This window comes from Nicotiana tomentosiformis, chromosome 6 (genome assembly GCF_000390325.3).
Source record: "Nicotiana tomentosiformis chromosome 6, ASM39032v3, whole genome shotgun sequence".
Classification (NCBI taxonomy): domain Eukaryota; kingdom Viridiplantae; phylum Streptophyta; class Magnoliopsida; order Solanales; family Solanaceae; genus Nicotiana; species Nicotiana tomentosiformis.
In genome coordinates, this window is record NC_090817.1 from 58,141,172 (window position 1) to 58,164,659 (window position 23,488).

The 23,488-nt window shown below is 39.7% G+C and overlaps 1 protein-coding gene across 1 annotated transcript; it reads left to right on the forward strand.

Moving 5' to 3' along the window:
- Nucleotides 1–1,664: 1,664 nt before the first annotated feature.
- On the forward strand, nt 1,665–10,789 carry LOC104120460 (protein REVEILLE 6-like). Its single transcript, XM_009632214.4, has 8 exons — nt 1,665–1,977; nt 2,312–2,369; nt 3,889–4,012; nt 4,099–4,275; nt 4,374–4,496; nt 9,116–9,225; nt 10,081–10,140; nt 10,311–10,789. The coding sequence occupies exons 1-8, from the start codon at nt 1,778–1,780 to the stop codon at nt 10,383–10,385; spliced, it is 927 nt and encodes a 308-aa protein (XP_009630509.1). The 5' UTR covers nt 1,665–1,777; the 3' UTR covers nt 10,386–10,789.
- Nucleotides 10,790–23,488: the final 12,699 nt, after the last annotated feature.

Sequence of the window (23,488 nt, forward strand, 5' to 3'; positions counted from 1 at the left end):
AGAATAAGCAATAAATAGGGGAACATGGCTACAATACTCAAAACGATCGGCCGGGTCATTGAAGTGGTCCACACAGTGATGCAAATTATATGATCCTTTCTTGGAAATCTCCCAAACATAAAGAATTGCTATGAGACTATATTTATCGAGTTATTACCGATGTGTTAAATTGATTTCTGTTACAGGAAGCACATGAATAGACTGATTATATTTATCGTTTTTGAGAGGGTATTTTATTTTTATGATAGTTTCTGAATAATATTATACAGGCATATTTTCTGACTTGTCCCCAATAAAAATATTGTGGTTAAGTCTTATTACTCACTAGGCTAGCGACTCACTCCTCCCTATTTTTTTTTTACAAAGACAACAGTTGACACGAATGAGTATTTCGTTAATTAGAGTACACGAGTTGATAGTTCCTGGTGAGCCCCGCACTTGTTCGCGTGGATGAATAGTTTATTTATTGTTATCGTCTTTTTTTTGAACTCTTAGAGTCGCTCCATAGTCATGTTTATTAGTGTCATAAGTATTAATTTGTTATATTGGACTAGCTACTAGAATTGCACTTTCTTTCCGTATTTTTGAGATGGGTTTAGTATTATTATGTTGGTAATATTAGTGAAAACTTATTTTTGGTTAGTTGATGAAGATTGTGACTGATTTATGTTAATATTGGTTGGTTGTTATTTGTTTATGAGATAAAAACTTTTGAATAGTCCTAAAACAGAGAAAACTCTGTTCGATTTTCTGTAAAATACCGATGAGGCTTACTTGTGGGAACTTGCTCCTAAGCGCCGATCATGATCCTAAATTGGGTCGTGACAGAATTGTCCATAATATTATTTGCTTTTCATTTTTCTTATTCTCAAAATAACATACCTTCATAAGTTATGCAGGATTTTGCGTATTATTTTATGGGGGGGGGGGGGGGTGTAGAAGATAGAATAAGAATATAAAAATTAGTAATACATGGATAAAAATAATAAAATGACCAAAATGTATTAAACAATTTTAAAAATAAATAAAAACATATTTAACCTTTTAATTACAGTTTATGCAAAACTATTTCTTGCATTGAATTCATCTATTACTAATCCTTATATTACAATTTTTGCAATACTAATCTTTACATTATAATCCGTGATAACTTATCTCTAAACTAATCGACCCCTTGAAGTGCTTATAAGTTAAAATCATAGGTTAAATCACCTCAAATTTATGACTTTTCACCTTATAAGTATTTTTGGTTCGATCAAATATTTTGCTATTTTATATCTAACTTTTTGTAATCCATGAAATATATTTTGCGAAACAAAACTCCTAATTTCTTTTCTATTCTATTTCAACCATCTTGTCATTTTCATATAGTGATACTCTTAAATTTGACTTATATATATAATTTTAAGGATATTTTAGCCTTTTAAAGAAAAGACTTTATTAACGTTTTTTACCAAACACAACTATTTATTATTCAGTAATTCTATCTCAAACATAAATTATTTTTTTTTATAGTTTTAGCATTCGCAATGTTTTTCACATATTTGTTTGTCAAAGGACAAAAAAAGGAAAAGTTAAAAAAAGGAAAAGAAGCAAATAGAAAGGAATGACAACATTTATGTTTGGCTGTCGCAAAAAACAAAAACAAATGTTCGGCATAATAAACCGGATCAGCTTTACACCAATAAAGCCCGAACCAGCAACCAAACAAAGCCTATAGGTCTATAGGAGCTAACCTTAAACATCACATGAACCCCAACCCGCTCGCTTGAATCCCATGGTCATGGCCCTTCCTAATCTTTGCTCCTTCTCCAACCCAACCGCCACAGCTTCCGCCGCCGCAATTGCGTCGGCCTCCAACCCGTTATCGCCTTCCGATGACCCGTCAAAGAAAATTCGAAAACCCTACACCATTACCAAGTCCCGCGAAAGCTGGACCGAACCCGAGCACGATAAGTTCCTTGAAGCTCTTCAACTGTGAGTTCGTAATTTTATACAGTTTCTATCGCTAAATTCTATTTTATTATTATTTTCTTAACTAGGGTTTAGGGTTGAAAGTTTGAGTTTTTAATTTGAGTTGGTATAAGGATTGTTATGTGAATTTGAATGCGATTCCATTTTCGTCAATGTATTTTCAACATTTTATTGGAAGTGGTTAGTCTTGTTTGCCAACGAAATAGCTTCATTTTACTGAATGTGACTACTTTGCTTATGGCCAATATTTTCTAAATTCTAGAATAAAAAGAATAGGTGTCTCATTTGAGTTAAGAGTTTGTCTTTTTTACTGATTACCTGTTTTGTTAACATACAGGTTTGACCGGGACTGGAAAAAGATTGAAGCGTTTGTTGGATCAAAAACTGTTATTCAGGTAATTCTTATTATGCTGACTGGTTACTGCCATCGAGTTAGCCATTATAAGGAACCACCGAGTTAACTATATCCTGTTTAACTGTTAATTTTGCCAATATAACATGGCAAATAATCAACAAGTGAGGGATAGCCTAGTGGAAAAAGCCCAACATGAGCTCACACGATTAACTATCATTTGCCTAAATTACTAGTTTTTTTGTGTGGATAAAATGGATGATCAAGGGACTAATGATTTATCCTGATTGTTGCAAGTACTTTTAACTTCTTAGGATCACCGTGCATATCTTTTACAGTTGTGGCAGGAGTGTTTGTCTGGTATGAAGTTATAATGGGTTCTGCCTTTTGATACTGCTGATAGAGTCACTTGTTATAAGGAATATGGGTTAGTAGAGGCTAAAAGCGACTTTCTGAAGCCTTAGTGGCTTTTGATTAGATCTAGTTGTTTACTTGAATGAAACAAAGTGCACTAAATTTCTTTTTGCTAACATAAGCTTTAGGAGGTGCACTATTTGGTTTTAACTGGAAAACCGACCAAACCAAAATTTTTGGTTTATTTGGTTCGTATTGTTATTCGATTTTCTGCTTTTGAAAAAGAAAAAAGGACTAACTGAACTGAAGAGTAGAAGTTATGTGCTTATAGAAGAGTTTTGGCCTTTCACATCTTTGGTCAGCCATTCTTTTCTCTCTCATAGTTTTTTCTTCCAGCTTTCCCCCGTGTCTTCAATTCTTTCATATGTTCCAAAGGAGCTGGGAGGGCAGATGCATCGTCATTTTTTTTATAAGGACGTTTCATTAAGAAACAGTACCAATATAGTACTGCAGCAAATACCCAGATGCATTTCTGCAAAAGGGCAGATTGGATATCATTGTGAGCAGATTTCTCCTTTTTTAGCTCTTCAAACTGCCACCAGCAAAGGCTGCTACTCCAGAACCCATCAACTATTTTAGCAATTAAAAAAGGGAACCCATCAACTATTCCTCTGCTTGAAAATCCAATGGGATTTAACGTTCACCCGTATATACTAGTTGATTTTCTGTCATGTCTGTGGCACGAGTGGTTCCCCACAAAAGCCAGTAGAAGTTTTAGTATATGGGTCTTTGTGATTTGTTTTTTGTTTTGATTCTTTTAATTTTCTTTCTTTGGGCTGGGACAAGGTGCTGTTGATTTTTATCTTTCTCACTTAGTTACCTGTTTTGTTTACCCTCCCTTCTATTGCCCTATTACCCAATAGCCTTTCAAACTTATAATATGATCATATTGTTTATTAATCAAATAGAATCCTCAACCCAAATATGATGCCCAAACACAAGCCAAAATCAGAGCCAAAACCAAAAGAATTGAATTGTAAAAATGAAACCATATTTAGGTGGGTGTGAGGTTTGCGTATCTAAAATTTAAAAACCGAGACCAAGTGAGGGGAACCGAATCAAAAGCAGTACTTTTGGTTTTGCGTTATACATGAATCTTTGGAGACGGGTCCAGAGCGTGTCTTAAAAAGTTTGATCACTTTTTGCAGATACGTAGCCATGCTCAAAAATATTTTCTGAAGGTCCAGAAGAGCGGAACCAATGAACATCTACCTCCTCCTCGGCCAAAAAGAAAAGCTGCTCATCCCTACCCTCAGAAAGCCTCAAAAAGTGGTAGGAATCATTCTTTATGTGGTTAATTTTGTTACGACCACCTGTACCTGGAAATAATTATATTCACTTTCTGAATATGTCGGCAGCTCCAGCTCTCTCACCGGTGACTGCATCATTTCAAGCTTCACTTCCATTACCGGATCCTGGATTTGTAAAAAGGCCTGATACTTCTTTGTTACATAGCAATCCAGTTATTGTTGCATCTATGCCATCATGGACTGACAACTCTGTGCCACCAGTCAGTTTGTCCCAAATGAAGAAAGGTCTAGTTATTGATGGGCTCACTTTTGTATAATTGCTGTTGTCTCACGTCCATCGCATCTTAGACGTTGCACTAAAGTAATTGTCTGTTCTGTTATAGATAACGTGAGAGAAACAGGTCAACCTGTGGCCAATACTCATTGTTGCAGTAGTAATGAAAGCACTCCAGGATCAAAATCAACTGGTGATGTGATGGAGCGGACTCAGGGACCTTCATTGAGAGGCAAGTCGATATTCTTCAGATACCTATCATGTTGACTTTTTTTTTTGATGAAATAAGTCAGATATCATTAACTAAGGCATCAAGTAGATGCAAGGATTTCAAAAGATAGAAATTATCAGCCCAGAAAGACAAAACTATCAACCTATCATGTTGACTTTTAGACTTGAAATTAGACAAAATTCTGGGCCGTAAAATATTATCCTACAATAACATACCATTGTAATTCTCTCTACCATTCTCTTGAAGTGTTCTGTGTCATTTTTAATGGTTCTAAATTTCTTTGTTTTCTTTGATATTTTCATTTTGATCAATATGGAGTCTCCTTTTTCTCTTTCTTTTTAATGAATGTGGAGTCTCTTCAACAAGTTACTCTTATTTCATCTCAATTCTCAAAAGAAAATAATGTGGTGTCTCTTCATGGGAAGAAAAGCTTCTAGATAAACTGAATCCGTTTCATATGAGTAAGTAATGCCTATTGTGTGTTGGTTAAGTATACTTAATCACATTGCAAGTGATTATCATATCGTACTATCTATAAGTTAACAAGTAATTTGTCACTATCAGATCCTCTAGATCCATCAAAAAGTTATACATATGAATACATATAAATTGAAAAGTCATAGCACTCTTTTAAGTGTCCACACCATATCGATATTTTTTTCTTAGTGTCTTATACTGTGTTCTGTAGTACTTGTTTATAACAAACGTAAGAGATATAAGGAATGTGAACTATGCTTATGATGACCAATCTCCATAACACAGATGAAGAAGAAAGGTGGATTTGCTTTGAGGCTCTCACAACATATATTCAAGAACTTTTTTTTCCTCCTTTGTTTTATGAGTCAAAGAAGAACATTTGTATTTTCAAGTACTTTGGTTCCAAACTCTGAATTATTTTTAATGTGTTTATAATTATTTACTTCTAATCTATAATGAAATTGCTAAGTAAATATACACTCTATTCCATGCTTTTTGAATTGATATCTACTTAATTTAAAGCCTGGGTGCTGTACTGATCACATGAAAAAAGCTAAAAGCTTGGGCAGTGCATCTGCTTATTGGTGGTCTATTGCTGAAAGAACTGTAGTAATCGATATTTTTTCTTTGGTGTTTGCGATATTCGATATTTTGTCTTCTTTGGTGTCTACAGAGGTGGTTGACCTACTTGAAGCTGTTAATTCAGTTGAGATATTGATAATAACTAGAATGAAGTTGAGTCGTGCAATTTAATTTGCTCCAAGTATTGATAATAACTAGAGCACAATTGTTTCATAAACTTTTATCTAGTCAAGTTATGCTATCCACAAATTAGATTCTAGCTAATCTATATTGGGTCTTTGTACTCATATTTGACGTGTCTGATATGAAATACGATAAAGCTAGACAAAAGCTGTATGTAGATGTAGCCTACAAATTACTTACAGACAGTCGAATTGGGCAGTGCATCTGCTTATTGGTGGTCTATTGCTGAAAGAACTGTAGTAATCGATATTTTTTCTTTGGTGTTTGCGATATTCGATATTTTGTCTTCTTTGGTGTCTACAGAGGTGGTTGACCTACTTGAAGCTGTTAATTCAGTTGAGATATTGATAATAACTAGAATGAAGTTGAGTCGTGCAATTTAATTTGCTCCAAGTATTGATAATAACTAGAGCACAATTGTTTCATAAACTTTTATCTAGTCAAGTTATGCTATCCACAAATTAGATTCTAGCTAATCTATATTGGGTCTTTGTACTCATATTTGACGTGTCTGATATGAAATACGATAAAGCTAGACAAAAGCTGTATGTAGATGTAGCCTACAAATTACTTACAGACAGTCGAATTGGCCCGTAAGGGCGGAAAGTCTGTGTTACAGAGGTTTCTACTCACTCATCTCTAACATCCCTTGGCTTCCAAAATCCTAACTGAAAAGATGGGAGATTGAGGGATAGTTTATTGTTGCAATCTGTACTCCTAGATGTTGCTTGGTCCTTTATGGAGGTAAATGAATTCAAAAAGTCTAGTCGAGCAACGTTTCCTGCACTTTATTAAATGTTGCAAATCTTGATATTAGCAAGTAAAGGAGATGTGGCAGGTTCAATGTGGGAAAACCTCATTTTTGTACCTTGCATGGATTGCTTCAGTAGATGCTGGCAACTGCTTAGAGAGTATATATTTGTGATTTCAGACAAACTCTATGTGCCCAGAGCACCAATAATAACCTTAAGCTGCACCATATCCTGACTTTGAGAGTGATCTACAATTTTCTCTACTTGCCCAGTTTTGGAAAACATAGAAAAGCTTTCAATATAAAAAGGTTTTCCCCAATAAAAACCCAAAATAAAACTAATTGATATATAGATTCTTTAACCTTCTACAATAAAGATTCTAAAACAATAGAGAACAACTTAGAAAAGTTTGTTATTTTCTAAAGGTTAGACCGATGGAATTGAAAGTCGAAGCGAGCCTGATATGAACTGATAAGTTACAGAAGTCCTGTTTCTAGGCTGGACAGATAATGAGAAAGTTCAGAAAGGAGAATTCATGAAAATTACCAACAAAAAAAAAGAAAGGAGAATTCATGAGCCAAAATTGAGAGAACTAAGAGGAGGGAGGGGGTTGAGAAGGACATGAAGAGGTGAGCAGGAACATTGTATTTCTGAGACATTCTTTTTCAAAGTTAATTGAACATTATGATACATATGCCTTTTACGGGGAAGTTACTTGGAAACCAAGTGGTGCTTGGAGGACAAGCTGTTCGCAGAACTTTTGACAATATTCCTCTCAGCATTTGCTATCCAAAACTTGTCGTCAAGACTCTTGACTTGCAGCCCAAAATTCTTAACTTGGCCATAACATGGCAAAATGGAGAATAAAACGGCACGATAAAAGTCCTAAAGGATAGATTGGCAAAAATATCTTTGACAAGACAAATACAAACACAATTGGAGGAAAATGAAGTTAATCAACTTAAAGGCCGGATCTTTTCATAAGACAAAATTGTCCTGGAAATTGAACATGCCTTGTGTTTCTCATATCTTGTTTAATTACTTGCATTGTCTTTTCCCAGCTTGGAAATCTCAGAGTTTACTTCTTTTAAAAATCAAGATTTTATTGCTGAAACTCTTGGTAAGGATATAATATGTGATTGGGCAGAGTCTTGTTGTGTTGACCAAATACTTTTGGTACGCACCGCCCCAGTGGTCTAATACCTGCATAAGGGTGCGAAAGCTGTGCAGCATATCTTAAAACTGGCCACCTTGCGTAGTTGCAGTTACCACAATCCTGATTACATTTGTAGCCGGGATATGGAGTAGTTTCATCTCCTTTCTTAAAAAGCTCTTCTTCAAGATCTCAGCTTCAATCAGTGTATCATGATTGCACTGTCATATTGATTGTCAACCAAGCAATTCTCTGTTAGATTTCTAGTTAGGTTATCATCATTCCAGCCTCTATTCCTTGGCTCCAAGAGTGATTTTTTTCGGGAAAAGGTGCACATTTGCCCATGTACTATCCGAAATTGCTGAATTTTGCCCTTCGTGATGCTTTTGGCTAATTCATACCGTTGCCATTTGCAAATTATCTTGTATTTGCTTTTGCCATTGACAGAGCTCCAGCGTGAAATGGGTGGACCATGCGTGTCCAAATTCTTTGGGAGAAAAGGTCCAAACTTAACTTTTAACTATACCCTAAGTTTGGGTCTGTTAGGGGTCAAGGGGAAAAAATGAGACTTTTCCCTAAAGGCGCGGATAATATTAGACCAAAAGTTTAATGGACGGTAAAGTTGCTCAATTTCAATTAGTACATGGGCAAATTTGAAACTTTTCCCTTTATTTTTTTAAAACCTAGTGGACTGGCTTCAATTTGGAAGTACCTGAAATCTTCCCTTACCCTCTTTTATTGTTCGGCCTTTCACCACTAGACTTAATGTGTTCCAGCATGAATTTCTTCTTCCGCGTGAACTTCACTCCTTTTGTCTGAAAATCACTCGCCTTAACATCTCTCTTATTAATTGATAAAAGTCTGCAGTTGTTGAGTCCTCGTACAAAATTAGAAATCTGATTGTGAATGAGCAAGATGAAAGGACTGCTTGTTATCTGCTCTTTTGCGTGTTTCTGATTGTGAGCTGCTGGATCTGTGTCACTGAATTGTGATCCAGAGAAATATTAGAGAATCGAACAATATCTGCTTATTGTTCTGGTGAAAATGTGTAGTTTTTTAATGAACCGTGGTTTGCAGTACTGGTCCAGAAAGTTTCCTCCAATATTTCAGTGTGATATTTCTTCAGATGCGAAGTATGATATGCAATCATTCCTTTTCTTTGCATTTCTCCCTACATTTTTAAAACATATTTGATCTGCTGCTATGGTCCTCGCTGCATTTGATGGCTTCCTGGTGCACCTGCCTGCTTTGATTCTGCCTAGATCTAAATCTGATTTACTTTATGCCATTTTATCCTTAGCTCTATTTCCTGTTAGTTTCACACTCAGTTCTGTAGAACTACAGTTCTCTTTAGTAAGTAGAACGAAAGATTCTGTTCTAATCAGTGTTTTAGGTTTTCATATGGACATGATGCTTTAGTTTGATATTTGCAGTGCTGATGTTGCTATCAATTTTTTTTTTTGTTGCTGCAGTTTTGCCTGACTTTGTTCAAGTATACAACTTCATCGGCAGCGTATTCGACCCTGCTGTTACCGGACACTTGCAGAAATTGAAAAAAATGGATCGCATTGATGTTGAGACGGTATACTCTCTAATCTGTGTGCTGTTTCATTAGTTCTGTGGCTTAACTGCTCTTTCTTGTGATTTAAGTTTTCCTTTATTTGCATGATACCTTGAACTTTGTGTACTTTTGAAGATAAAGCTTCCGCATAGGTTCCTCTGAGCTTTCATTATTATATTTATCGAAGGCCTAATTATTGCCATTTCTATGCGCATACAAGGAGGATTTGCTCTTATGCTCTATTCAAGGAAGCCTTTCTCATCAAATTAATGTGTACTACCTGGCATTTACTTAGGAAGGAGGGAAGAGGGACGGAGGGATTTCAAATTTCTTCTTATTGCGATGAATAGTTCTCCTCTTTAGATACTAGAAGGAAAGGAAAGGAGCGTACTTTACTCCCTTGTATCCCTACCAACTCTTTGCCTGCAACAGATCAGAGCACTGGATATAAGATTTTCATAGAGTATTAGATTCAATCTTCATTTGCTTAGTGAATACTTGTTTTGGCATGTTGTTGACATGTATGTGGGCATTCGATCTAGCATGCCAATATGAGGGAATAATTAGAACTTTTGGAAGGCTTGAATTTGGTGTTTGGGCTTGCTTTGCATCTCTGTATATGTGAATAAAGGATGTTTTCAAGATATAGAATGCACCTGAAAACCAAATCCACAATACCCTAATCCCTTCCACCCCACCCGGGTGGTTGGGCTTTGATTCATCACACACACGGATTGATATAATATATATATATTTCTCAGTTATCTTAAATCATGTTTACCATAAAAAAGAGATTAATCATATGCTTCTAAGTAGGAGGTGGTGCCACTGCAATTGATTTAGAATTAATCATTCTTTTTCTTGGCCCTTATCCAGGTGTTGTTGCTGATGAGAAACCTCTCCATCAATCTTACAAGCCCTGATTTTGAGCATCATGTAAGTACATTACTCTTTGCATTCTGATTTCTGATAGCTTTTAAATGGTTTCTTACCTTGAGCTTTTGGTTGGGTAAGGCATCTGCTGGTTCTTTTAGCGTGTCCTCTTATCATGCAGAGTAATTATTTGCTTTTCTTTACCTGAAATTGATAGTTTATTCTTGATGCAGAGGCAGCTGCTTTCATCTTATGATATGGACATGGAGAAGCAGTGCAAATCAAGTCATCGATTACAACCAACTTGAAAGTGCTGCTCACTTCGGGTACTGCATAGTATGGTCTTTGCATACTGTTCACCATTTCTCTATGTTCGAGAGTACTATCCTCTGAGGAGACCATATTGAAATTAATGAACCCTAGGGGATAGGGACGAACGACGAGTGGAGGACCCATATAATATCTCGATAAGCCAGTTGTATTTGTTTGATAGCAGCTGCTATTTTCACATTTCAGAGTTCTGATCTGTGCAGTTCATATTTGTGTACATACTGTAAGATATAAACAGATAAAAATTATGATGTGGGAACTTAATATGTAAAGCTGGGTTTATGTAAATTCAAGTTTTGACAGAGTCCAGCCTCTGCAGTATTAGCAAATTGTTTATGCCAATGTAAATGATTCAACAAGCGAGCTTGTTGATTTTTACCAACATGTTTCTGTTTGGTTGCTGCATATCTACAGCTTACTTTTTGTTTCCCATGACTGATAAAATGTTTGAACTGCTCAATCGTCGGGAAGCTATCATGAGTCGACAGTTGAATATTATAGGTACATTGGCTCGTAGAGATAGAACTGTTTTGGTTACTACTGGCAAATTGCTAAGGTTTTGGTGCAACAAAGTCCACAGAAATCGTCTAGGAGTTTATGAATCTCCTGGGAAAGGATTCTCAAGCTAAGTTGCTTGGTGTTACTGTCACGACCCAAAATTCATTAATGGTCGTGATGGCGCCTGACACCGCTGCCAGGCAAGCCAACAATAGTTGATTAACTCGATTATTCATTTTTTGTATTTTGAAATCAAAATTTTCCTTTAATTAAATAATCAGAAATAAAATTTGCAGAGTAAATGATAATATTTTTCTAATTACAATATTGAACAACTCGTAAGTACCCCCAAAATCCGGTGTCACAAGTGTATGAGCATCAACTAGGAAGTAAAATAAAATACAGCATCTGTCCGGAATATAAATTAGACAGGAAAAATACAAATAACCCTGGAGGAGACTTTGCTGGCTGCGGATCGTAACCTGAAATGCAGCTCGCGGCAAGTGGCATCATCCGTGCCTCCGTGCCCAAAGGACCACCGGACATAAAAGTACATGCACAAAAATGTACAGCAAGTGTAGCATGAGTACGTAAATCTACGTGTACCCAGTAAGTATCCAGCCTAACCCCGGAGGAGTAGTGACGAGGGGTCGACATCGACACTCACTAGTGGTCCAATAATATCAGGTACAATAAGGAGGTGAACAAATATGAGGCAAGTAAATAAATGAAATAAACAACTATAAATCTGTGGTACAATTATCCTCCTTACACTAAACTCAAGTTCTTAATTAGCAATTCCTCCTCAACCGGAGCACAAGTGTATATATATATGTATGTATAATGGACCTCACGAAATAGGTTGTTATAATTCGAATGAGGGAAAGACTCACAGATACTCTGGCTTCTTGCCAAATATTACGCACGATTCCATGAGAATAATTTTATAGAAATGCCGAGGCGTACGACCCGATCCAACATAAATAATAAACTGTGCACTGCCGAGGGTCAAACGACACGAACTATAGATGCATCTATTAAACTGCCGAGGCGAACGGCCCGCTCCCGTGAGAGTGTGGTACATAAATCCTGCCGAGGCGAACGGCCCGATCCCATTAGAATAAGAAGTACATAGTCCTGCAGAGGCGATCAGCCCGATCCTATTAGAATAAGGGGTACCTAATCCTGCCGAGGCGATCGGCCCGATACCATTAATAAGGAGCTTTGACGGTTCCTTGACCCCACTCGCGAATAAACGTGTGAGTTGTAATTTCTTTAACAAAAACCTTTCAATGAAACATATATATCACGGAAACATGTCGTAAGATGAGTAAAATTTTTCGGTGACTAATCATGAACTCGTGAAGTCTCTACAATAGCAAGTCTAGTCTCCAGTAGTAATGTAAAACAGAGGAATTTAATAGGCGAGAGACTGCTCAAATAGTACAGCTATAGCATGATGTGAACCCAAGCCTACCCGGACAATAACATGAATGTAGCTACGTACGGGCTCTCGTCACCTCGTGCGTACATAGCCCCCACAACAAGTAGCACACATCAATATACAACACCTAGGAGTAATGTCCCCCTCACAGAGTTAGACATGAGACTTACCTCGCTCCGAAATTTCATAACCGGCTCCAAAGCCCTCTAACACCTCAAACCGATGCCCGTCGCTCCAATTTAGAAAAATTTCCAACTCCGCTCGAAAAGCCGATAAGCAACCCTCAGGCCCACGTGCCCGGATTCCGAAAATATTTGAAGATAAACATTACCCATAACATTACGAACTCAAATATATGATTTATTCTCAATTTCATGCCCAAATTTGTGGTCAAAATCCAAAAATACCAACTTCTAGGTTTTCTACCAAACCCTCAAATGTTTCACAATTTTTCCATGAATTTTCATGTTAAAATCTATATATAATCCAATTATTTAACTTGAAATAGGTGGGAATCACTTACCTTGACATAGATGATGAAAGTCTCCTCTTCCAAAGCTCCAACAATCGCCTACCTAAGTGAAAAATGAGAGGGGATAAGCCAAACCCCACACTAAAACCAATCTGCCCAGGCCCGCCCTTCTTCGCGATCGCGGGAATGCCATCGCGATCGCGAAGGCTAAACACACTGCCTCCACATTTCCTCTACGCGTTCTCGACCCAATGGCCACGTTCGCGAACCTGGTGACTCCCTACCCTTTGTGTTCGCGGGCCTCAAGCCGCGTTCGCGAAGGCTTAACGCCTGGCAGGCCCTCATCTCATTTCCTCTTCACGTTCGCGTAGGCTTCCACAACCTCAGCTCCGCGTTCACGTCTCTCCCTTTGCGTTCGCGATGGGCAAATCCAGCAGCCCCCCACAAGTCTCCTTCGCGAACGCATGAATCCATTCGCGTTCGCAAAGAAGGAAACCAGATAGCAGGAATCAGCAAATCATTCCAATTTTGTCCGAAACCACCCCGAAACACACCCGAGCCCCCCCAGGACCCCGTCCAATCACATGAACCAGTCCCATAACATAACACGGACCTGCTCGAGGTCTCAAATCATCTCAAACCATGTCAAAATCATGAATCGCACCCCCAATTCAAGCTTAATGAACTTTAGAACTTCAAACTTCTATATTCGATGTCGAAACCTATCAAATCACATCCGATTGACCTCAAATTTTGCACACAACTCACATTCGACATTACAGACCTACTCCAACTTCCGGAATCGAAATCCGACCCCGATATCAAAAAGTTCACTCCCGGTCAAACTTCTCAAAAACCTTCAAATTTCTAACTTTCGCCAAATGACCCCGAAATGACCTACGGACCTCCAAATCCACACCCGGATGCGCTCCCAATACCAAAATTACCATACAGAGCTATTCCCAGACTCGAAATCCCAAACGGACAGCAATAACGTTGAAATGCACTTCAACCCAAATTTATGAAATTCTTCCAAAATGCCAACCTTCCACAATAGGCACCGAAACGCTCCCGGGTCATCCAAAACACGATCCGGACATACGCCCAAGTCCAAAATCATCACACGAACCTGTTGGAACCTTCCAATCCCGATTCCGAGGTCATTTACTCAAAAATCAAAGCTTAGTCAATTCTTCCAACTTAAAGCTTCCGAAATTAGAATTTTCTTCCCAAACTAACTCCGAACTTCCTGAAATTCAATTCCGACCATACGTGCAAATCCTAATACCTGAAGTGAAACTACTCAAGGCCTCAAACCGTCGAACGATGCGCTAGAGCTCAAAATGACCGGTCGGGTTGTTACATTCTCTGCCGCTTAAACATATGTTCGTCCTCGAACGTGCTAAGAACTGCTCTGGAGTTGTCCGAAATCATTGTTTAACACCTCGTGCACCTACCCGTGCTACCACAAACCAGTTGAGCACATTAGCTCGAGCAAATCTAAAGATTCTCCCTTTTATTAAGTCAAGTTAGCCTTAGATCCAAATTCTAACATCTGAAATCCTCTACCAGGTCTTTTCCCAACATACGAACACCGTATCCATTACTACACGATGTACCAATACATGATTGTATACTCTTATCAAATTTACACCATGCACCACATTATTCACATGACGATAATGACATCCCCTGACAATAATAGCCGAAATCCCACGAATCTGATGCCCACAACACATCTCATGAAGCATATAAGTCCCGTTTCAGCTCTCGCAATACTGCCACGACAGAAGAGATGTGTAGAAACTCATAACCACCTGCCGAATCACAACTTATGGAGTCTCTCCTCCCGACAAGAACCATTACCTAATTCTGGACTGAATATCGATATTTACTCTTTAATGTGCCTCATATAAATCTGATCGCACTGATCCAAGGTCTAATAATCTCGTCTCACCCAGTACAAGCTGCTCCGGCAATAAGCCACCTCAGGCACTGCCAAAAGTCTCATATGATGTGCCACCATGTGCCAACAATTTACAAACTCGAATGTGATATATAAGGAAAAACGAACTCTGGAATGAACTACTCAACCCACGTAACTAATTTAAACAACCGAAAAGATGTTATGAACCTTCCTCAGAAAATGAGAAACAAAACACACAAGAATAGATATTGGGGAACTGTACTCAACATCACACTGTTGCGGCGTGCAACCCGATCAACATATGATACCGTTGCGGCGCGCAACCCGATCCAACCATGATACTCGTGGCGGCGTGCCACCCGATCCAAACAACATACCCGTGGCGGCGTGCCACCCGATCCAACCATATACCCATGGCGCCGTGCCACCCGATCCACACATAATAATCTAAAGAAAACACACATCGAGCCGTAACGCTTATACTCACGAAATGACCAAATATCAACCATAAGCACGCCAAGTGCAAAATACAAATCCTGGGGAGACGGGTAGCGTCACACGCTATAAAACTCAAGCACAACTAAGGTGCGATATATGATCTGCATCTCGAGAGCCATCCTGCTCACATAACACCACCGCTACGCGGGACCTCAACACATTGTACAAATAATCAAGCTGTCTCATAACCCACATGGCAGAATAAAGTATTACATGGAATAGTTGACAACAGAAATAACATCCAAAGCCTGAAGACTCCTCCGCAAGTAACGCTATGCTGAAATGAACACATCCGGCCTGATATAGAGTACGCACTCACATTTAGATCCATTCACGGACCTCAAGCCGATTCTGATCGTACTGTACTAAGCTAATAACCTTTCAAGGACCCACCCCTAAGAATAACCATCAAATCTGGAACAAACTTCCACAATTCACAACCAATTGAACAGAGCGCCATTCAGGCACAAATTCTCACATTAGCGATAGTACCACAATCTCCATACATGGTTCCAATCTTTAATCAATCAAGTGACTACATGTCACACTTATACAATCCTCCCTTGGGATATGCTCCCACGGCCTTCCGCACCAGGTAACAAGTCTGCACATCCATACCATCGGTCATACTAATGTCATAAAGCGAAACAAGGATCCGCAATTCAGTACACAAAGCCTCTTACATATGACATTGATCTCAGGTGACGCTGAAGACAGTACCAACTTACTCTAAACATCTGAATTCTTTCCTACTCATCCAAACTCGTGACATTCTTGTCGACATCAAACTGTAACCTTGATCCTCAACTTCCAATTCCCATGCCGCTCACTGCACCTAAAATACCAATACGTGAGAGTACAAGAATTCCATCATGACTCCTGATCCACTAATAGACTAAACACTCCATCACATAGCAACCTTTTACTTAACTCATTTCAGGAGAACCATTGCAACACGCGACTAAATTCCCATAACCGCAGAAAATACAATTCTCAAGTAGTGGTCTAAACTACCATAACTCTTTTGGGATCCATCTACACATAACATGCCATAATACTCGAATGTCTCCAAATAAAGTCAATTACGGCCGTCGTCATGCCTCGCACGTACCGCCACAAATCACATGTATAACTTAACACGCTGAAGAAACTGATCATTGCCACCATCCTGCCAATTCAACCATTGCTAACCGATCCGACTTCTTCTAATTTACTATGGACTTGCCTTAGGAATACTAATAGCTCCATTCAAAACATCATGAACCCAAATCTGCACTCATCCTGAGTGACCTTTTTTCACGAGACCACGTTTTCTCCAAAACCCACGAACCATCTCATACCCTCTTTATGCACATATTCACATCTTTAATTGGTACACCCATTCTGAAAATCCCTCTATGAATCCGAAGTTATTTTCTCCCATTCATCCAATTCAACACCACAGACCGAAGATAACGTAGAACACTCCAAGCCACTTTCATAATCCGCTGCTAAAGCTCAATACTTAACCATACTACAGACTCGAAATCCTTAGTCACCACACTTTAACTTTTGAATCCACTAGGACCGTTGTTGAGAGTCACCTACTCTGACTTGTTCCCGCATACAATCAAACTCCAAGGCCCTGCTAGAACATGAACACCCTCTCAAAGAAGCAATCAGCTGAATTCCTTCCCTTGTACAACACATCCACACGCAGCATAGACTCTAAGTCTTCCAAAAACCTGAACATAAGCCGATAAGGCCAAATATAGCACACATTCCTCAAATCCTTTTTTCTCAAATTACCACTGATGTTTTCTTTCCTTAGTCGTAATAACCCAACAATACACCGATGACCAAAAACCGCACAAGTAGACAACCACGCAATCCAATCATAGACGGTGGGGCTCTTCCACTTAGCTTGAAGCTACAATTATATAACCGCGGGACCCACCAAGATTTCTTCTTCCCCATTGACGTCAGCTAAAAGTCCAACAATGCATTCCAATCTCGAAGTCATGTTGCATCCAAATAAAATCCATGGACCTAGTCTCTGCACACCATGAATTTCCAAATGGCTCCAAACTTTCCTCAAGGCATGTGGCCATCCTACCACGGAACCCATATGTTACTCTGCCACTCTCCCACTTTGGTTAAACCCTCTCCTTTAAACAATTACTCGACTTCTGCTTCTCACACTTGGCCTCCTAGAAATTTAACCACCGCAAGACATCTCCCACATGTCCTTCTTCATCCTTCGCTGCCCAGTTGTTGCCTTAAATAAAAATCTATCTTTGTAGTACTTGAACCAATCGATTGCTACCAACTTTAAACCTTTCCGAAGATCATCTTCCTCGAGACATCACACTAGAAACACCGATTCGATTCCGAAATCGCTACACCCCGTTATTTCCGACAACCGCTTCTCCGGCACCATTTTACAATACCCCGGCCCGAAGGCGAATTGAAGAAGACCACAACACCGGCAAACTTAATGCATCCAATCAAGGACGACAACACTACATCACAGATGAAAATTCCACCGCGCTCGAAATACCAAGTCTCGTTACTTCATCAACCCAAACTTGAACATTCCTAGTCCGATTGCCTCTCCTCTGCCAGAACTAATTACTGAACCTCTAAGCCGTGAAATGAGAAGTCCTTCTATCAAGTCATTTACTGCCGCGATCCATAGATAAGCACCCTACCATTACACCAACACTATGCAATAGCAACGCACGAATCATCATAACAATCAGTGCCAAATCTCAAACCATAGGCAATACTGATACTGAGCTAAAATGACAGAACGACCTTACGCAAGGCGATGGCAATAGCCCAATCTAATATGCAGGGAGAAACATCCTGCACCACATCTACAACACCATTAAAATTCCTTGATTCCAAATTTATAACAAGCGCTTCACATCGCATAAGATTGAATAGGAAGGAAATGAAGGCATAAGCCTCAAAGGAATCAAATCGCACGATGAGGAATCAAGAAGGGAAGTGCTCCTAACAACCCTGTAGCCTCTCGAAGATAAGTACAGACGTCTCCGTACCGATCCACAAGACTCTACTAGACTTGCTCATGACTCGTGAGACCTAAGTGAACCTAATGCTTTGATACCATGTTGTCACGACCCAAAATTCATTAATGGTCGTGATGGCGCCTAACACCACAGCCAGGCAACCCAACAATAGTTGATTAAATCGATTATTCATTTTTGTACTATGAAATCAAAATTTTCCTTCAATTAAATAATCAGGAATAAAATTTGCAGAGTAAATGATAATATTTTCCCAATTACAATACTGAACAACTCATAAGTACCCCCAAAACCCGATTTCACAAGTGCATGAGCATCAACTAGGAAGTAAAATAAAAAACAACATCTGTACAGAATAGAAATTAGATAGGAAAAATACAAATAACCCTGGAGGAGACTCTGCTGGCTGCGGATCGTAACCTGAATTGTAGCTTGCGGCAAGTCCCCGCATCATCCGTGCCTCTTTGCCCAAAGGACCACCAGACATAGAAGTAACTGCACAAAAATGTACAGCAAGTGTAGCATGAGTACGTAAATCCACGTGTACCCAGTAAGTATCTAGCCTAACCCCGGAGGAGTAGTGACGAGGGGTCGACATCGACACTCACTAGTGGTCTAATAATATCAGGTACAGTAAGGAGGTGAACAAATATGAGGCAAAGTAAATAACTGAAATAAACAACTGTAAATCTGTGGTACAATTATCCGCCTTACAATAAACTCAAGTTCTTAATAAGCTATTCCTCCTCAACCGGAGCACATATATTTATGTATAATGGACCTCACGAAATAGGTTGTTATAATTTGAATCAGGGAAAGACTCACAGATACTCTGGCTTCTTGCCAAATATTACACACGATTCCATGAGGATATTTTTGTAGAAATGCCGAGGCGTACGACTCGTTCCAACATAAATAATAGACTGTGCACTGCCGAGGGTCGAACGACACGAACCATAGATGCATCTATTAAACTGCCGAGTCAAATGACCCGCTCCCATGAGAGTGTGGTACATAAATCTTGCCGAGGCGAACGACCCGATCCCATTAGAATATGAAGTACATAATCCTGCCGAGGCGATCGACTCAATCCCATTAGAATAAGGGGTACCTAATCCTGCCGAGGTGATCGACCCGATCCCATTAGAATAAGGAGATTTGACGGGTCCTTGACCCCACTCACGAATAAACGTGTGAGTTGTAATTTCTTTAAAAAAACCTTTAAATGGAACATATATATCACGGAAACATGTCGTAAGAGGAGTAAAATTTTTCGTTGACTAATCATGAACTCGTGAAGTCTCTACAATAGCAAGTCTAGTCTCAAGTAGTAATGTAAAATAGAGGAATTTAATAGGCGAGAGACTGCTCAAATAGTACAATTATAGTATGATGTGAACCTAAGCCTACCCGGACAATAACATGAATGTAGCTACATACGGGCTCTCGTTACCTCGCGCATACGTAGCCCCCACAACAAGTAGCACACATCAATATATAACACCTAGGGGTAATTTCCCCTCACAGAGTTAGACAAGAGACTTACCTCGCTCCAAAATTCCATAACCGGCTTCAAAGCCCTCTAACACCTCAAACCGATGCCCGTCTCTCCAAAACTAGTCAAACAATGTGCAACCCAATAAAAATATACTCTAATACTTATAACAAAATAATTTAGACAAATTCCCAACTCCGCTCGAAAAGCCGATATAGCAACCATTGGGCCCACGTGCCCGAATTCCAAAATGTTTTGAAGATAAACATTACCCATAATATTACGAACTCAAATATATGATTTATTCTCAATTCCATGCCCAAATTTGTGGTTAAAATCCAAAAATACCAATTTCTAGGTTTTCTACTAAAATCCCAAATTTCCATGTTAAAATCTATATATAATCAATTTATCTAACTTGCAATAGGTGGGAATCACTTACCTTGACATAGATGATGAAAGTCTCCTCTTCAAAAGCTCCAAAAATCGCCCACCCAAGTGAAAAATGAGAGGGGATGAGCCAAGCCCCGCATTAAAACCAATCTGCCCAGGCCCGCCCTTCTTCGCGATTGCAGGAATGCCATCGCGATCGCGAAGGCTAAACACACTGCCTCCATATTTCCTCTACGCGTTCGCGACCCAATGGCCACGTTCGCGAACCTGGTGACTCCCTACCCTTTGCGTTCGCGGGCCTCAAGTCGCGTTCGCGAAGGCTTAACGCCTGGCAGGCCCCCATCTCATTTCCTCTTCGCGTTCGCGTAGGCTTCCACAACCTCATCTCCGCGTTCGCGTATCTCCCATCGCGTTCGCGATGGGCAAATCCAGCAGCCCCCACAAGTCTTCTTCGCGAACGCATGAATCCCTTCGCGTTCGCGAAGAAGGAAACCAGATAGCAACAATCAGCATCAGTAAATCATTCCAATTTGGTCCGAAACCACCCCGAAACACACCCGAAGCCCCCCAGGACCACGTCTAATCACACGAACCAGTCCCATAACATAACACGGACCTGCTCGAGGTCTCAAATCACCTCAAAGCACGTCAAAACCATGAATCACACCACAATGCACGCTTAATGAACTTTAGAACTTCAAACTTCTATATTCGATGCCGAAACCTATCAAATCACGTCCGATTGACATCAAATTTTGCACACAACTCACATTCGACATTACAAAACCTACTCCAACTTCCGGAATCAGAATCCGACCCTGATATCAAAAAGTCCACTCCCGGTCAAACTTCTCAAAAACCTTCAAATTTCTAACTTTCGCCAAATGACTCTGAAATGACCTACGGACCTCCAAATCCACAACCGGACATGCTCCCAATACCAGAATCACCATACAGAGCTATTCCCAAACTCGAAATCCCAAACAGACATCAATAACATTGAAATGCACTCCAACCCAAAGTTATGAAATTCTTCCAAAATGCCAAACTTCCACAATAGGCACCAAAACGCTCCCGGGTCATCCAAAACCCGATTTGGACATACGCCCAAGTACAAAATCATCATACGAACCTGTTGGAACCTTCCAATCCCGATTCCGAGGTCGTTTACTCGAAAATCAAATCTTAGTCAATTCTTCTAACTTAAAGCTTCCGAAATTAGAATTTTCTTCCCAAACTAACTCCGAACTTTCCGAAATTCAATTCCGACCATACATGCAAGTCATAATACCTGAAATGAAACTACTCAAGGCCTTAAACCGCCGAACGATGCGCTAGAGCTCAAAATGACAGGTCGGGTCGTTACATTCTCTCCCACTTAAACATACGTTCGTCCTCGAACGTGCTAAGAACTGCTCTGGAGTTGTCTGAAATCATTGTTTAACACCTCGTGCACCTACCCGTGCTACCACGTAACCTAGTTGATCACATTAGCTCGAGCAAATCTGAAGATTCTCCCTTTTATTCAGTTAAGTTAGCCTTAGAGCCAAATTCCAACATCTGAAATCCTCTACCAAGTCTGTTCCCAACATACGAACACCGTATCCATTACTACACGATGTACCAATACTTGACATCCCTTGACAACAATAGCCGAAATCCCATGAATCTGATGCCCACAACACATCTCAAGAAGCATATAAATTGCGTTTCAGATCTCGCAATACTACCACGACAGAAGAGATGTGTAGAAACTCATAACCACCTGCCGAATCACAACTCATGGAGTCTCTCCTCTCGAGAAGAACCATTAACTCATTCTGGACTGAATATCAATATTTACTCTTTAATGTGCCTCATATAAATCTGATCGCACTGATCCCAGGTCCAATAATCTCATCTCACCCAGTATAAGCTGCTCCGGCAATAAGCCACCTCAGGCACTGCCAAGAGTTTCATATGATGCCACCATGTGCCAATAAGTTACAAACTTGAATATGATACATAAGGAAAAATGAACTCTGGAATGAACTACTCAACCCACGTAACTAATTTAAACAACCGAAAAGATGTTATGAACCTTCCTCAGAAAATGAGAAACAAAACACACAAGAATAGATATTGGGGAACTGTACTCAACATCACACTGTTGCGGCGTGCAACCCGATCCACACATGATACCGTTGCGGCGTGCAACCCGATCCAACCATGATACTCGTGGCGGCGTGCCACCCGATCCAAACAACATACCCGTGGCGGCGTGACACCCGATCCAACCATATACCCGTGGCGGCGTACCACCCGATCCACACATAATAATCTAAAGAAAACACACATCGAGCCGTAACGCTTATACTCACGAAATGACCGAATATCAACCATAAGCACGCCAAGTGCATAATATAAAACCCGTGGAGACGGGTAGCATCACACGCTATAAAATTCAAGCACAACTAAGGTACGATATATGATTAGCATCTCGAGAGCCATCCATCTCACATAACACCACCGCTACGCGGGACCTCAACACATTGTACAAATAATCAAGCCATCTCACAACCCATATGGCAGAATAAAGTATTACATGGAATAGTTGACGACAGAAATAACATCCAAATCCCAAAGACTCCTCTGCAAGCAACGCTATGCTGAAATGAACACATCCGGCCCGATATAGAGTACACACTCACATTTAGATCCATTCACGGACCTCAAGACGATTCTGATCGTACTGTACTAAGCTAATAATCTTTTAAGGACCCACCCCCAAGAATAGCTTTCAAATACGGAACAAACTTCCACAATTCACAACCAATTGAACAAAGCGCCATTCAGGCACATACTTGGTTCCAATCTTTAATCAATTAAGTGACTACATGTCACACTTATACAATCCTCCCGTGGGATATGCTCCCACAGCTTTCCGCACCAGGTAACAAGTCTGCACATCCATACCATCAGTCATACTAATGCCGTAAAGCGAATCAAGGATCCGTAATTCAGTACACAAAGCCTCTTACACATGACACTGATTTTAGGTGACGCTAAAGACAGTACCAGCTTACTCTAAACATCTGAATTCTTTGCTGCTCATCCGAGCTCGTGACATTCTTGTCGACATCAAACTGTAACCTTGATCCTCAACTTCCAATTCCCATGCCGCTCACTGCACCTAACATACCAATACGTGAGAGTATAAGAATTCCATCATGACTCCTGATCCATTAATAGACTAAACACTCCATCATATAGCAAACTTTTACTTAACTCATTTCAGGAGAACCATTGCAACACGCGACTGAATTCCCAAAACCGCAGAAAA